This window comes from Heteronotia binoei, chromosome 5, assembly GCF_032191835.1.
Source record: "Heteronotia binoei isolate CCM8104 ecotype False Entrance Well chromosome 5, APGP_CSIRO_Hbin_v1, whole genome shotgun sequence".
Taxonomy (NCBI): domain Eukaryota; kingdom Metazoa; phylum Chordata; class Lepidosauria; order Squamata; family Gekkonidae; genus Heteronotia; species Heteronotia binoei.
The window spans coordinates 142,152,240-142,169,683 of NC_083227.1; the positions used below are offsets into that span (position 1 = coordinate 142,152,240).

The 17,444-nt window shown below is 49.8% G+C and overlaps 1 protein-coding gene across 1 annotated transcript in view; it reads right to left on the reverse strand.

Moving 5' to 3' along the window:
* NR3C1 (nuclear receptor subfamily 3 group C member 1) overlaps positions 1 to 17,444 on the reverse strand; it is a 124,892-nt gene that overhangs the window by 45,800 nt on the left and 61,648 nt on the right. Inside the window, exons 4-5 of the mRNA XM_060240535.1 lie at positions 9,524 to 9,802; positions 8,133 to 8,277 (exon numbers count right to left, since the gene is read on the reverse strand). Coding sequence (XP_060096518.1) covers positions 8,133 to 8,277; positions 9,524 to 9,802 — 424 coding nt within the window. The remainder of the gene's footprint in view (positions 1 to 8,132; positions 8,278 to 9,523; positions 9,803 to 17,444) is intronic.

Below are 17,444 nucleotides of genomic sequence, written 5' to 3' on the forward strand. Positions count from 1 at the left end.
TAATTTTCTTAGCGAAATGATAGATGCCCTAGCGACCACAGAACTTATTGCTGAAGCTTTGAGAGACATAGAGGATGCTTCATGAGCCTTGCGTAAAGCGAATTCAGCTTTCCTATCTAAGGCATTTTTTAAAGACCCATGACCATCTTCTGAGACCACCCCATAACTTTGTAAAGCCACCACAGGGGCATCAGCTACCGGAACCTGCAAGAATTTCTTAGTGAAGGAATACAGATGGTATAGTTTCTTGATGAAACCTGGGTACTGCTTGTTAACAAAAGGTTTCTTCCATTCAGTTCTCATTTTTCTCTCAAAATAAGCTGGAAAAGGAAAGGCTTTTTCAGTGGCATTGTGCCTGGGGAAGAATTCCCTGTCGCCCTCCTTGTGGGCTAACTTATGTTTTACTTCTGCATCTTTATCAATATTGGGATCATCATCTAGGTCTAAGACTGCTAAGGTCTTTGAAAGTAAATATTGATAATCTTCCATATTAAAAAATCATTTTGCAGGTTCTCGGACTAGGATATCTGAGCCCTCATCGTCTGTAGAGAACTCTCCCTCCTCCCTATTATCTGGATTGTCTGGGTGGTCTGTCCCATCAGGAGACTGATCCCTTTGTCTTTCATCTACTGACACCTGTTTCCAGGCAGCCTTGGTCAGCCAGGACCTAGGGTTCTTTCCTTTAGGTCTGCTACATGAAGAGGACGGGGCAGATGGGGAGGGGGAGGAGGCTGGAGATCTATGTGGCCTCTTGCCCCTAAGGCTTCTGGAGGCTCACCAGTTCCTCTCTAAGCTGGCCCTTCAGAACCTCGAAAAAATCACTTGGTAGCAGGACTGGGATTAAGCCCCCTGACTTCCTATCATGAAAAACCTCTCGTGGCTCTACTCGCGAGTAAGCGGTTGTGCTGGCCACGTCATGCAAGGGGGGGGGGGGAGACAACTGGGCATTTACATCCACATTAAATGCAGTACTTGCCACCATTTTGCCCCTCTCTCTGCCCCTGGAGTGTTCCGGTGGCTGCTGTGAGAGGCCTCTCGCTGCGCCGCTCATGGCCGGGAAGTTTTGGCACTCTTCGTACTAGAGCCGCAATACTGCAGTGTCGATGGGGAGACCGAAACAAGCTGCGACTGGGTCTTGTCGGCTCCGCTATAGGCAGGCGTCTCTAAGGGCTCCCTATCTTCGTCTGATAGGAATTCATCCCGACTGCCTTGCATCCTTCCGCGATCTTTAATTGCGTCCTAGCTAGCTCACTCCCAGGACTGGCAAGCCTTGCTGGTGAGCTGTAAAATGGCTGCCCTTAAGGGCACTGGCCCTGAAGAGATTTTTTCTCTTTCCTCTCTCTTTGTCCTTGCATTGCTCTTCTTTTACAGAAAGAGACAGATAGATGGTGAAAGGAATAGGTGAAAGGAAACAGGAGAAATTGATGATTTAAAAAAAAGGCAAAAGAACAGCACTGCAGAGACAATTTTCTGAGGTGCTCTCCCTACTGAGGCAGGAAATGAACTGCCTCAAGGATGACTCCCACAGGAAGCAGGAAGTTTCAAATAAATTAATAAATTATTCTGTCTCCCTACAAGTAGAATGGAAAATCACCCACAAGATGTCCTCTGCCTCAAAGGGAGAACCGGGTTTGATTCCCCACTCCTCCACTTGCACCTGCTGGAATGGCCTTGGATCAGCCATAGCTCTCGCAGGAGTTGTCCTTGAAAAGGCAACTGCAGTAACAGCTCTCCCAGCCCAACCTACCTCACAGGGTGTCTGTTGTGGGGGGGGGGGGAGGTAAAGGAGATTGTGACTGCTCTGAGACACTGAGATTCAGAGTATAGGGCAGGATATAAATCCAATATCTTTTTCTTAAAGCAGTGTTCCTAAAGAGAGGGAGGGAGGTCACCACTGACATCCTCTAGAACGTGTTGCAGAACTCTATGTCCAAAGGCTGCATCAGCAGAATCGTACATGTTCATTTTGCAGAGTTTGATAAAGATAGGTAATGATGACCAGGTAGTAGCTTTGCACATCTCTTCCACAGATGCTTGGCTTGGCAATGGCTGCATTTGTGGCCGCACTCCATATGGAGTGGGCTGTTATGCCAGAAGGAACTGGAATCCTTTGAACTTTGTACACCTATGCGATACATAATTGGCTGATCTTGCTAATTGCTGCACTGGACATCTTTTTGCCCAAGTCAGGAAGATATATGTCCATGAAGAGTGCATCGAATTTGTGTAGATTTTTGGTTCTGTGAATGTAGCACTTCAATACTGACCTCAAGTGTATGCCACACCTTCTCCTTCGGGTGTATAGAATGTGGGCAAAAAGAAGGTAAATAGATCTCTTGGGATCTGGGGAAAGTTGAGTTGATTTTTGGTTGGAAAGTTGGGTCTGTGTAGAGTACAACCTTCTCCTTGTGAAAGATACAGAGCCTGGACTTCACTTATAGAGTTCCCAGCTCAGAGACTCTTCTTGCAGATATTACTGCTGTCAGGAGAAGAGCAGAGAGATCTCTTTAATGGGCTAAAATGGTGGCTTTGTTAGGGCCAAGGACTGTATTAAGTTTCAAGCTGGAAATCTGTGAGCTAGTGGTGGTTGAGAAGAGCAGCTCCTCTTAATATTAAGAGATGTGGATGTTTGGAGATGTTCATCTTGTGTATCTTAGGAAGAACAGATGACAAGGCCACAACTTGCCTTCATAGGGTGGCTTCCTTTAAGTCAGAAGATGGACCGTCTTGAAGGAAAGTGAGAATGGATTTTAATTTTGACTGGAGAGGATCAACTTGTCTTCTGCAGCACCAATGGACAAAAGCCTTCCAACTGATACTGTAGATTCTGTATGTAGAAGACTTTCTTGAAGCTAAAATTGTTTTTAAACTTGAGATGGATATCCTAATTTCCCCCTTTCAATTTCCATAAGGTCAAGTAGTGCCACTTTAGACAAGGATGGAAGATTGGACCTTGGTGTAGCATATCTTCTGAGATGGGAAGAGTTAGTGGGTGCTCCACTGACAACTCTTGGAGGTCTGCAAACCATGGACATCTCAGCCAATATGGGGCTACCACTAAGATTTCCACCTTGAGTTTCCGAATTCTCCTGATCAGTCTGGGTAGAAGTTAGATTGGGGGAAAGGTGCAGAGAATTTCCCACAGCCACGGTGTTATCAGGGCATCTGTGGCTTTGCCCTTTGTTGGAAATACCTGGTATAGAAACACTTCAGTTGGTGATTGTCTGGAGATGTGAGTAAGTCTATCGTTGGATTCCCAAAGGGTGCTCCCCGAATATTTTTGCACCCAAATACCTTGAATCCAAATTTTACTGAGGTTTTTTTTTTTGGCACTTCCCTACTAATAGGGAAGCCTATCCTAGGTGCTCTCCCTACTGAGGCAGGAAAAGAACTGAGGTGAAGGTAACTCCCAACAGGAAGTGGAAAAAAATAGTTTCATTCTATGGTGAATGGCTCCAAGTTCCAAAAACTGATATTAGAGGTTGTCTCAGATGCCCATCAAGCTTGTGTTCATGGTAATCTGCAGCTCTGTCAATTGTTGTATGGACTTGCCTAATAAATATGATCTGATACTCCACTGATGAATATCATGCTTCAGTTGTTGATCCACCAATAATTTCCAAAGTTTCTTAACAGTTATAACTGGTTGATAAAAAAGCAAGAACTCCTTCAGGAGCCTGGAGTGAGCTCTGGAACAGTAGTGACTGCTGCAACCAGGGAGCCAAACAGTTTGGCTAGGAACATCAGATTCAATATTTTGATTGACTGGAACAATCATACAGTGTTCATTCATTTCTTGACTTTGTGTAGTTTAAAAGTCAATAATGGCATCCAGGTGAAGAATCACCTAAAAGGCACTCAAGAATGCTCTGCTCATGAGAAGGTCAAGGATGCAAATATATAATCCTTGTCCTGAGTCTTGCTACAAGCAAGGTGATAAACATGGTTCAAGGCATGGCCCTGAATAGGAAGTGTTTCTTCCCAAAGGTAAACCAAAGGAATCTCTTGTGTTTGGGAGAGAAGAAGGAAAACTGGTAAATGCAGGTATGCTTCCATCAAGTCTACAGAAACCAAGTCTCCTGGTTGGAGAGCATCTGCAATGGTTTTGAAGGTGTCTGTTTTGACTTTTTGACAATTCACAAACTTGACACAGACAAAGACAAAAGACAAGAAGAGGCATACAAGGAAAAGAGGGATAATAGAGCAGCAACCTGACAGCTCTACAGAGAAACCCCCAGAACTCTCTGAAAATCCATGCTCTCACAGAGGCGGCAAGAAAAGAACTGAAGAGTAGGCATGCACACCCTTCCCTCTCAGAATCAGAAAGGGCTGCCCATTTCCTGCCTTCAGGAGTTATGTGAAAAGAAGTATCCAAGCCGAACAGCATGTCCTCCTTTTCCTCAAATGAGAACCACATTCCCAGAAAGTACCTGACACCTCCTCTCTTCAATCCTAATGCAGCCTAGGAAATGCAGTTTCCAAAATCCCTGTTATTAATTATTCTGCCACACTTACAAGGCAGACGAGTTAGGATAGGATGGATGGAAAGGGAAGAGGCAATTTCATCAGGATGCATAGAAACTGTAGCATTTCTGATGACATATGTCGGTGTGCCATGATATTTGCTGTTACTGCGAGCTCAGATTTCAGCTCTGGTAAAATAAGCTTTTTGATATATTATTCTCACCCCTCCCCTTAGTTTGTTCAAACTGGAATCTGACATGAACTGGTTGGGGTAGGGGGAACATCTAGAAAACACACACTTCATAAAACGTATACCAAGTACCCAACTGCTAGGTAGTTTAAGATCAGATTTAGCAATTCTATCCAATAACTGACAAGAACAATCCACATTTTCACAATATTTTGTTGCTGTGGAAAATATTTATTGCAATTAGAAATATTATAATTTAACTTGGCTTGCATTTCAGCATTAAGTCCATCATTTCAGAACTTTTATGAAGCAAAAAACTTTCACAAGATTGAAATATAGAAGTAATAAATTGTTAAGTCATAAAAAGTAAAGGTAGTCCCCTGTGCAAGCACCAGTCTTTTTCGACTCTGGGGTGACCTTGCTTTCACAACGTTTTCATGGCAGACTTTTTATGGGGTGGTTTGCCATTGCCTTCCCCAGTCATCTACACTTTCTCCCCAGCAAGCTGGGTACTCGTTTTACCAACCTCGGAAGGATGGAAGGCTGAGTCAACCTGAAGTCGGCTACCTGAACCAGCTTCTGCTGGGATCAAAATCCGGTCGTGAGCTGAGGGCTCTGACTGCAGTACTGCAGCTTTACCACTCTAAACCATGGGGCTCTTCGTTAAGTCATACTTGATGGTTAATTATTGTTTCAATGAATTTTCTGTGTTCCATCATTCAGGGCCACCAATACTAGTGTTATTAGATTCTATGCTACAATATCAGCTAGCCAGCAGTACTAGACTTATCATAATGTATTATGCAGAACGCATGAAGCAGAGGGCATCTGAAGGAAGCAGGCTTATTCAGCAGTGGCAGGGACATTTAATCCTCTTAACTTATTATGACAAAAGGATTCACAGATGCAAAAAATTGGGTCGGGGACCTAGATCAATATCAGTATAAATAAACATGCTATATACATTTAATGCAACTGATACTGAACAAGTATTATTGGCTGTTATCCTGATAGTTGAAATATTTTAAAATCCACATTATATTAAAATGAATAAAAGCCAAATGTAAGAAGAAGGGACTTGTGAAAAAAAAAATTCCACAGCTAAGGGTGAAGTGACGGCTAGTCTCAGGGCAAGTGCACCTTCCAAGGCCAAGGCCTTCCCTCTTCCCTCCTAGTCTTTTCAACTGAATGTAGAATTTTCAAACTGTAGCTTAAAAGCCAATGACAATGCAAGTCTAGGCAAAGTTATATGCTTTTAAGCCCAATGACTTCAGTGAATTTAGAAAGGTGTAACTCTGCTTACACTCTGCTTGAAGCAATAATTAACAAATGGGTATGTCTTAATAATGGGATCAGGGTACTTCAACAGACTCAGAAAAGAATAACCCTACTTAGACCTGCACTGTGGGAGAGGGCTAGAGATTGAGATCAGAAATCTAGAGACTTCCTTCAGGGGTCTACACCTGCATTCTGCCCTTTACTGTCAACAATTCTGGTAGCATATAGACGACAATCCTGGTAGCATTTACCTGAGCCAAAAATATACCCTCAAAATACCTTAATTGGAATTTGGGGGTATGTTCAGCATCCCAAACACATCTAGGATTTTTTTTTTTTTGGATACTGAAAAATGGTGTCGAAAAATTCCAACAATATTTGGAATTTACCAGGAAGACTTGGGGCCAGCATTTGCAAGTTCCTGGGAGGGGGATTTGTCTATGAGCTTGCCATGCTGCTTGTATCAATTCTGAGTGTATCTGTTGGTTTCAAGAGAGTCTTTTCTTCCTTCTTTGCCAGAATTGCTTTGTGTCCTCTTTGCTCTGTGCCTGGATTTGTTCTACTGTGGTATCTCTGGTTTTGTTGAATCTGCATTGCCACAGCAGCATACATAGCCATTTGTTTTGCCGGACTTGCAAATCCCCTCCCCGGATTTGTTCTGTTGTGATTTTCTGGTTTGACATTAGCCCTGTTGAATGTGCACTGCTACAGTGGCACTGGGGTCTGTTGAGATTGTGTACATTGCCATTTTTCTGTTGGGCTTGAAAAGTGCCCACCACTTCACTTTCTACAGCAGAGGTTCTCTGATTTGGCATTATTCAGTTGGGCCTGCTCTGTCATAGTGGCCCTAGGTTCTGCTGGGCTTCTGCACATTGCAGGTGGTTCTGCAGGGCTTGCAAAAATGCCTCCCCCCCACCCTCTGAGTTTCCACTGTAGAGATTGTATGGTTTGATTTTGGTTTTGTTTGGCATGGTACATCAAGCTTTGGTTCTACTGAGATTACTGGGGTCTGCAAAGGTTCTGTTAGGCTTGTTGTTGGTTCTTCCATGGCAGGCATCTGACCAGTGATTACTGCTTGCAGGCATGGCTTCTGCCCTGAAAGCAGCTTGGAGGTTCCCCCCACCCCCCCACACACATATGAAATAATGGAGGATGGCTGTGGGCACCCTGTTCAGATGCTCACAGAATCGTTCAGACGCTTGGTCCAATCTACCTGAAATTTTGGAGTTATTTAAAGAAGAAGAAGAAGAAGAAGAAGATATTGGATTTCTATCCCGCCCTCCACTCCGAAGAGTCTCAGAGCGGTTCACAATCTCCTTTACCTTCCTCCCCCACAACAGACACCCTGTGAGGTGGGTGGGGCTGGAGAGGGCTCTCACAGCAGCTGCCCTTTCAAGGACAACCTCTGCCAGAGCTATGGCTGACCCAAGGCCATCTCAGCAGGTGCAAGTGGAGGAGTGGGGAATCAAACTCGGTTCTCCCAGATAAGAGTCTGCACACTTAACCACTACACCAAACTGGCTCTCCAGAACAGGTACCAGCAGCTCCACTGCAGTTTTTATGCCTGTATCTTTAAAAACACCCCCTCCCGCCACTCAGAAAATTTTGCTACAAGAAGTAACTGACCCAAGAAGTTTGTAACAAGAAAAAAAAAGATATGAACACCATACTGAGTTGCTATTATGGAATACTGTGAATATTTGGAGTTTTTTTGCACACCCCTAATACAGACCTGGCCTTGGATGGAGGGGTGGGGGGAAAGGGCAGGAGTTGTTTGAAATCCTCAGTTTTTTTCCTATGCACCTATAGGGCCCCCACAATCTGGACAAGTTACCTGCTCTGCTGTCTTTCCACATTAGAGAGAGTGATGACAACAGGACATGGTGCTCCTAAATGTTACAAGGTACACATTTACTCTTAAAAGTCTTTTGCCAGATTCAGTAGATTTAATTATGTTCATGCATCTCTTTAGTAAAAACGTAAAGAAAGCTCCACAAGTTATATTACTTAACATAAATGAAGGGCAAATATTTCTCCTATTCTATAAAGTCCTGTACAATTTATTTTTAAAAAAATATTAAATAGGAAACAGACTTTAAAAGTTAAGCATTTGTACCACGGCTGTGTAGCTGGTTAGAAGAATATAAATGTTATACCGTGAAATATTTCCAGAAGTTTAAAAGGCTCCAGTACAACTTACTCATTAATGATCAAATCCGGTGCAAAACACAGCAGGCTCCCATTAGACTGCTTATATGATCTCCATCCTAAAGCAAAAGCCATCAAAAACATCCAAGAATACTGCAGAAGGGTCATTTGGTCATCCAGATGCAAGTTTCTGAAACCTGATTTGAAATAAATGTATAGGTTCTAGAACACTTCCTGTCATCACTGGTTCCAAGTAGTATTTTGACATTTATAATAGCTCAAATGAAAGAGGGCTCTATTGGTGCCCAAGAGACTAACAAAATACATGGTAGCATAAGCATTTGTGAGTCAGAACTCAGTTCATCAGCAAAAAGTGTACCTCCATTAGGCTGATGTTTATACTGGAATAAATTCTATTAGTCACTATTGGACTCCTGTCTATTGCACTGCTACAGATTAACATGGCTGCTCATTTGGGATTACACTTTGAACTTTTTCCTTCAGAATCCTCTGAATTAAACTATAACAGAAAAACATTACAAGTAGAGGGGAAATATAGTGATCTGGAATGAGGACAACCCATTTACATTTCTTAACCATGAATGTGGAAACTGACAATGGAAGTAAGCAGAGTAAAACACACTATGAAAAAATAGTAAGCAATCATGCTGATTAGTAATAGTGGGGCAAATCCTGAGGCCAGGGGTCCCCAACCCCTGAGCTTTAGACCGGTACCAGTCTGTGGCTTGTTAGCAACCTGGACACACAGGCATGGCACTCTCAGCTTCCCAGGTCAGAAACCCCGGAAGCTGAGAGTGGAGGGATGGTGTGTGCTCTTCTGAGCCTGGCTTCCCAGGGGAAGGCAGCCTCAGGCTCAGGCCACACTGCCTCTTTTGTCCGCCTGGGTTGCGGTGGGGATGGGGCAGAAGGGGCAGTGTGGTGGCGACCTTCACTTACCCCTCATTTAAAGACTCTGCCAATCAGCTTACCAGTAGGGGGCTTTAAATGGGAGGGGAAGGCAGATCAGCTGCTTCTGCAGCCCTGCTGCCTAGCAGGGAGGTGACAGAAGCAGTCCCATTACAGGGGTAATGAAAGAGAATTAGATAATAAACATTTTTTATCTAGTAACAGTTCTATGGAGAAGCCATATTTCTTTTTTGCGCCGTTCTAATCCTTCAGGCACAACATACCACCAGAACTAGGAATATCTAGGTTATCTAGGAATTCTTAGGTAATATTCAGATAATTTACAACCACCCCATTACGATGACAGCACATACTGAAGTGGAATACAGTTGAAGTCTAAGAAACACATAGCCAATATTTATTACTGTCAAAGGCCAACTTAAAATTCACAACATCTTATAAAATCATCTTACATTAAAACTCTAAAAATCTAACTATGATGTGTCCATTATACATATATTATAGAAACATAATTACCTGGAATTGCCTTTGCCCATTTCACTGCAGCTACCACTTGCCTTCCTCCTAGCATATTGAGAGTTGACATTATACGCCATGTTGTGTCTGGTATTGTGCTGTCATAGCCTGAAAACATCACTTCTGGCTCAATGACTTCCAGTAGGGAGACCAGAGTAGGAGTAAGTTGTGGTAGGGAGATAGGAACTACAGCTTTGTTTACAGGACTTTCAGCAGTATCCCTCCCTGCAGCAATGTTGGACTGTTGAATTCCTTTTATCTTCTTCTTAGTCTTTCGAGCTAGGAAAGTATTCCAAAAAGTCAATCAACAAAAGCAGAAAACTAGAAAATTTATTGTCTTAATACATGACACCTCTCCTCTTTGGCTACTGGCTTCTAACTGACTTCTTAATGTTATTTGTATGTGCAAAGGCTGAAGCTCTGGATTAAACCAAAGATAAACAAAAGAAAGCAGTGTATATGAGGACTGATACAAATATCAACCCTGTAGAGAGCCTAGAATTCAGTGGTTTCAAACTAGCCTTCCCACGGTACAAAATCATGACAAGGGAAACAAGAGACAGCATAATTTGGCAATGAGTCAACAACATAAAATATACACTATGGAATTCTGCATGTGTGTGCATGCATTGTGCATTTCTAGACAGGAATCACCAAAGCCAGGAAAATTTTGTTACTAGAACAGCTGGGCCAAAGATGAATTTTTTCCTTGGTAACTGCCTGCCGTAATTAAACTATGGAATATATATGCCAGATGAACTGTTTAAAATGTTGCTTCACTAAATATTGTTTCTAAAAAACATTTCCACAGTAACTATGGCACCTGAATGCCTTTTAACTTTTGTTAATCATATTTCATTAACTTTTATTAATCATATTAACTTTTATTAATCATATTTGCCAATATTCTTTCAATACATAAAGGCAAATTAAAATTCATCTCTTTGTTTTGCAATTGGAATAAAAAGAATTGGCATATATGATTAAAGGGATGAAACCAAATTGTTGGCACTGTAATGCAAAAGAAGGGTGGTACTCCCACTTATGGTGGGAGTGCCCCAAGGTTATAGAGTTTTGGGGGAAAATTCGGGGAAAAATAGTGGGGGCATGTAAGTTTAATATTGATATAGATGGGGAGTTGTTATTTATGGGGGTACTGGAAAACAATAACATTGAGAAACAAAACCAGAGCATTTTCAAAGCAATGATATTAGCAGCACATGCAGTGATAGCATATGGTTGGAAGGAGAGCTTAAAATGGACCCTGGAAAGATGGAACAATTATTTGTATGAATATATACAATCAGACATATTAGAATGTTTAAAACAAGATAAGATATGGGATAGAAAAATTGAAGAGATAAAAGAGAAATGGGATATATACTTCTCATGGGTATTTAAGGGGGAAGCCAACAAAGCTATATTTGAAAAATTGGGAAAAGTGTGCTCATGGTTAAAAATTTAATTGTAACTTTAGTATGGTCACTTGGTGGGGGGGAGGGATATAAATAGGGGTAAAAATGGTGTCATAAGAGAATTGGAAATGTATTCTATGTAATGTAATATTTGAGACACAATAAAATAAAAAAGGAAAAAAAATTGGAATAAAAAGAGGGCAAGAAAGAAAACTATCTATTTAATTGGAGTTAAATATAATAGTGGTAAGAACTGGAGCAGATTTTTATCATCTTTTCATACTCTGCTGCCTAACAGTATAATTTTTTTTTTTTAAAAAGGTTATTTCTAAATCTTCTGAGGTGAACAGGCTTAAAAAGGCACAAACAGGATTAAACTCTGTTTAGGTATGTATTGTCAGTGGCAGTTCATATTAGACAATAGCAAGGCTACGATGACATTAAGATACCATCCATTTCAACTGCCTTAGTACCTTGGCAGAACCTGCCATAGCTTGAAGCATAGCATATACTCCCTGTAGTAGAACTGTGAGCATACTCCACACACTCCAGATGTGAGTCTAACACAATATTTTGGGTGGGAGGGAGAAAGCATCATGAAAAAGCATGATTTTAAATCATAGTCTTCGGAGACCTTACTTGTGGCATTCAGTTAATGAACTGATAAGGGAAAGGGTTACAAAAACCTTTATTCTACACCTAAGCTTCCTGGCCTGAACAAAAAAATGTATGTTGTTCATACATGTGTCAAATAGACTCCCAAGTCAGTCACAAAAATAGAAAACCCTGGAGTTTCACACCAGGTGCAAAAGAAAACAATCTATATTTCATTAAATATTTCACAAAATATGTTCTTTGGTAGTTCAAAATAATTTGTGGTAAAAATGACCTCAATCCTGCCAAGTGATACTATAAGAATTACAATGGAGGGAGCACAAAGCAGCACAAGGCAATCAACCCCATTAATGTTGAGGAATACATTGAGTATGGAATTGCAGAACAATGGAAATGAAGTCTGGTCATTTAAAAAAAAATGTACTGCAGTTCTTCAGGTAATTTCATTGCACGTTTTGTCAGGACACTGAAGGACATTTGACTAGCCACTGCCATTAAAATGACTCCAATATAACATTTCTGCTCTACACTTTATACTTCATTTGCTTAGTAATTACAGTCACATTAGATTATGTTGAATATTCTTTAACCATAGGAAATAGTAACAGGACAAAATGCCAATATTTAAAGCATTCCTTGTTAATATGCTTTAGGAAAATACGACTTTCACGTAAACGTAATATCTGGTCAATCGGTTAATGTTCCCATTAATTCATAATCAGCTCTCCTACTCTCCTTAGACAGCAGATCTGAAGGCCAATGATAGTCAGATTACAACAAAAGGTTTATATAAAAAGCACATTTATCAAGTTAAATTGGGCTTTAAACCCTGTGATAGAAATGCAGTACTGTACTATATCTGTAAAATAACAGAACAAATCAGACCACAGTAAACCAAAGCTTTTTTATGGCTGCTAGAGATGCTGCATTGTATTTCCAAAGTATTCCGGGTCTGTCACTCTATTATAGTGTTTGGCTCTAGGAAAAATGTAACAATTTGGAGGAAATTCTTTAGTGTTAGGATAATAGCAAACCCAAAACATATGGCTCATTGACACTACTTGACAACAGCACAATCAGCCAGCTATTTTGGTTGTTTACCAAGCAGGGCTGTTGCCTGAAATGCTTGCAACAAATTTTCAGCTCATTCCACCTCCAAGTTTAGTGGTCTTTAGTAAAGAGATTCTTCTGTTGTGACATTTCGAGAGCACTTTAGACCAGCATTTTTGAAACTGGAGTTTCACAAGGAAGTCCATTGTAGGAAGTCCATTGTAGATAGTGATTTAAACACATCCATCCATGATGCAGCTGGTGAAGCTCTGCACTATTCATTTATTCTCTTACTCCAGCAGCAGCAGCTCCATTGCTGCTCTCCTCCACCAACAAAAATTCTACCAAAGAAAAGCCCTAGAGATAGGCTTTCAGGAGCACTGCGCATAGCATCTTGGAACAACAGCACCAGCAAGATGAGAGCAGCTCCTGCTTTGCAGACACATACACTTTTCCTCTAGCATGCATTCTCAGTCACTGGCTTGGCTAAGCTGCTAAGGAAGCAAGCAGTCAAGGAAGGCAGCAATTGCCTGGGTATCTATGCAGAGGTCTGCTGAAAACAAGGAGGGAAAGTCACAGCCTGATTATAAACCCTAGGAAGCAAGGACACAGCAGTTGTTGTTCCTGCACTTAACAATGTTGCCCACCAGCTGTCTCCTCCCAATTGCTGCAGTCTTTCTGCTCTTTTCTTTGCTTCTCAGGGCTTACTCAATAGGTCAAATCTGATATCTGTTGTAGATGATGTAAATCCAGCTGTATGGGGTTTGCAAAATGATAAAAGACATTTTGTGCACACTCAGAAATACTTCATTCTTTACTGATACTTCCTAGAACCAGACATAACGCTGAAAACATATCCAAGCTCTAGCTTAAATTAAATCATACTCGGAGCTACAGGAATAAGCACCAGATTCTAGATGCTTCTCATGAAGAGAATGGGAGAGCATCCCTCCACCCCACGGACTCCCGCAGTGGCTCTCAATCTTTTTGGCACCAGGGACCGGTTTCGTGGGAGACAATTCTTCCATGGACCAGCGGGGGTGGTGGTGCTGGGGTTTTTGACACCCCAGGCTGCCCCATGCCCTAGGGTGGCCAGATCGTCCCGGTTGCCCGGGAAAGTCCCGATTCTGGCCCCCAATTCACGGCTCCCGAGCTGGCTATACCGGGACCATTAAAAGTCCCGGTTTAGCCAGCTAGAGGAGCCGGCGGGCCGCGCGCACGGGCAGGGAAGGCGGGGAGTGAGGGAGCAAGCGTCCCTGCGCGTGCGCACGGCGATTGGCGGGCTGTGCGCATGCGCCAAATGCCGTGCACACGTGCAGGGACGGTCCCTCCCTCACTCGGTGGCCTGCATTTCCCTCCCCTTCCCTCCCCGACCCGCCGGGAGGCTGCCTGGGCCGCGCTGCGGCTCAGCGGCGGCCTCCATTTCCCTTCCCTTCCCTCCCCGCCCCTCCGGGAGGCTGCCCGGGCCGCACTGCGGCCCGGCGGCGGCCTCCCTTGGGCTCCCCTTCCCTCCCCGACTCACTGGGAGGCCGCCCGGGCCGCAGCGCGGCCCGGCGGCGGCCTCCCTTGGGCTCCCCTTCCCTCCCCGACTCACTGGGAGGCCGCCCGGGCCGCAGCGCGGCCCGGCGGCGGCCTCCCTTGGGCTCCCCTTCCCTCCCCGACTCACTGGGAGGCCGCCCGGGCCGCAGCGCGGCCCGGCGGCGGCCTCCCTTGGGCTCCCCTTCCCTCCCCGACTCACCGGGAGGCCGCCCGGGCCGCAGCGCGGCCCGGCGGCGGCCTCCCTTGGGCTCCCCTCCCCTTCCCTCCCCTTCCCTCCCTGACTCACCGGGAGGCCGCCCGGGCCGCAGCGCGGCCCGGCAGCGTCCTCCCTTGGGCTCCCCTTCCCCCCCTTCCCTCCCTGACTCACCGGGAGGCCGCCCGGGCCGCAGCGCGGCCCGGCAGCGGCCTCCCTTGGGCTCCCCTTCCCCCCCCTTCCCTCCCTGACTCACCGGGAGGCCGCCCGGGCCGCAGCGCGGCCCGGCAGCGGCCTCCCTTGGGCTCCCCTTCCCCCCCTTCCCTCCCTGACTCACCAGGAGGCCGCCCGGGCCGCAGCGCGGCCCGGCAGCGGCCTCCCTTGGGCTCCCCTTCCCCCCCTTCCCTCCCTGACTCACCGGGAAGCCGCCCGGGCCGCAGCGCGGCCCGGCAGCGGCCTCCCTTGGGCTCCCCTTCCCCCCCCTTCCCTCCCTGACTCACCGGGAGGCCGCCCGGGCCGCAGCGCGGCCCGGCGGCGGCCTCCCTTGGGCTCCCCTTCCCCCCCTTCCCTCCCTGACTCACCGGGAGGCCGCCCGGGCCGCAGCGCGGCCCGGCGGCGGCCTCCCTTGGGCTCCCCTTCCCCCCCCTTCCCTCCCTGACTCACCGGGAGGCCGCCCGGGCCGCAGCGCGGCCCGGCGGCGGCCTCCCTTGGGCTCCCCTTCCCCCCCTTCCCTCCCTGACTCACCGGGAGGCCGCCCGGGCCGCAGCGCGGCCCTGCGGCGGCCTCCCTTGGGCTCCCCTTCCCCCCCCTTCCCTCCCTGACTCACCGGGAGGCCGCCCGGGCCGCAGCGCGGCCCGGCGGCGGCCTCCCTTGGGCTCCCCTTCCCCCCTTCCCTCCCTGACTCACCGGGAGGCCGCCCGGGCCGCAGCGCGGCCCGGCGGCGGCCTCCCTTGGGCTCCCCTTCCCCCCCTTCCCTCCCTGACTCACCGGGAGGCCGCCCGGGCCGCAGCGCGGCCCGGCCGCGGCCTCCCTTGGGCTCCCCTTCCCCCCCCTTCCCTCCCTGACTCACCGGGAGGCCGCCCGGGCCGCAGCGCGGCCCGGCGGCGGCCACCCTTGGGCTCCCCTTCCCCCCCTTCCCTCCCTGACTCACCGGGAGGCCGCCCGGGCCGCAGCGCGGCCCGGCGGCGGCCTCCCTTGGGCTCCCCTTCCCTCCCTGACTCACCGGGAGGCCGCCCTCCGGTGACCAGCGCCGGCCTCTCCGCCGCCTCCCCGGCGGCCTCCCTTGGGCTCCCCTTCCCCCCCTTCCCTCCCTGACTCACCGGGAAGCCGCCCGGGCCGCAGCGCGGCCCGGCAGCGGCCTCCCTTGGGCTCCCCTTCCCCCCCTTCCCTCCCTGACTCACCGGGAGGCCGCCCGGGCCGCAGCGCGGCCCGGCGGCGGCCTCCCTTGGGCTCCCCTTCCCCCCCTTCCCTCCCTGACTCACCGGGAGGCCGCCCGGGCCGCAGCGCGGCCCGGCGGCGGCCTCCCTTGGGCTCCCCTTCCCCCCCCTTCCCTCCCTGACTCACCGGGAGGCCGCCCGGGCCGCAGCGCGGCCCGGCGGCGGCCTCCCTTGGGCTCCCCTTCCCCCCCTTCCCTCCCTGACTCACCGGGAGGCCGCCCGGGCCGCAGCGCGGCCCGGCGGCGGCCTCCCTTGGGCTCCCCTTCCCCCCCCTTCCCTCCCTGACTCACCGGGAGGCCGCCCGGGCCGCAGCGCGGCCCGGCGGCGGCCTCCCTTGGGCTCCCCTTCCCCCCCTTCCCTCCCTGACTCACCGGGAGGCCGCCCGGGCCGCAGCGCGGCCCGGCGGCGGCCTCCCTTGGGCTCCCCTTCCCCCCCTTCCCTCCCTGACTCACCGGGAGGCCGCCCGGGCCGCAGCGCGGCCCGGCCGCGGCCTCCCTTGGGCTCCCCTTCCCCCCCTTCCCTCCCTGACTCACCGGGAGGCCGCCCGGGCCGCAGCGCGGCCCGGCGGCGGCCTCCCTTGGGCTCCCCTTCCCTCCCTGACTCACCGGGAGGCCGCCCTCCGGTGACCAGCGCCGGCCTCTCCGCCGCCTCCCCGGCGGCCTCCCTTGGGCTCCCCTTCCCCCCCTTCCCTCCCTGACTCACCGGGAGGCCGCCCGGGCCGCAGCGCGGCCCGGCAGCGGGCTCCCTTGGGCTCCCCTTCCCCCCCTGACTCACCGGGAGGCCGCCCGGGCCGCAGCGCGGCCCGGCGGCGGCCTCCCTTGGGCTCCCCTTCCCCCCCTTCCCTCCCTGACTCACCGGGAGGCCGCCCGGGCCGCAGCGCGGCCCGGCGGCGGCCTCCCTTGGGCTCCCCTTCCCCCCCCTTCCCTCCCTGACTCACCGGGAGGCCGCCCGGGCCGCAGCGCGGCCCGGCGGCGGCCTCCCTTGGGCTCCCCTTCCCCCCTTCCCTCCCTGACTCACCGGGAGGCCGCCCGGGCCGCAGCGCGGCCCGGCGGCGGCCTCCCTTGGGCTCCCCTTCCCCCCCTTCCCTCCCTGACTCACCGGGAGGCCGCCCGGGCCGCAGCGCGGCCCGGCCGCGGCCTCCCTTGGGCTCCCCTTCCCCCCCCTTCCCTCCCTGACTCACCGGGAGGCCGCCCGGGCCGCAGCGCGGCCCGGCGGCGGCCTCCCTTGGGCTCCCCTTCCCCCCCTTCCCTCCCTGACTCACCGGGAGGCCGCCCGGGCCGCAGCGCGGCCCGGCGGCGGCCTCCCTTGGGCTCCCCTTCCCTCCCTGACTCACCGGGAGGCCGCCCTCCGGTGACCAGCGCCGGCCTCTCCGCCGCCTCCCCGGCGGCCTCCCTTGGGCTCCCCTTCCCCCCCTTCCCTCCCTGACTCACCGGGAGGCCGCCCGGGCCGCAGCGCGGCCCGGCAGCGGGCTCCCTTGGGCTCCCCTTCCCCCCCTTCCCTCCCTGACTCACCGGGAGGCCGCCCGGGCCGCAGCGCGGCCCGGCGGCGGCCTCCCTTGGGCTCCCCTTCCCTCCCTGACTCACCGGGAGGCCGCCCTCCGGTGACCAGCGCCGGCCTCTCCGCCGCCTCCCCGGCCTCTGGACCAGCCCTGGTATCAGGTAAGCAGGGCAGGG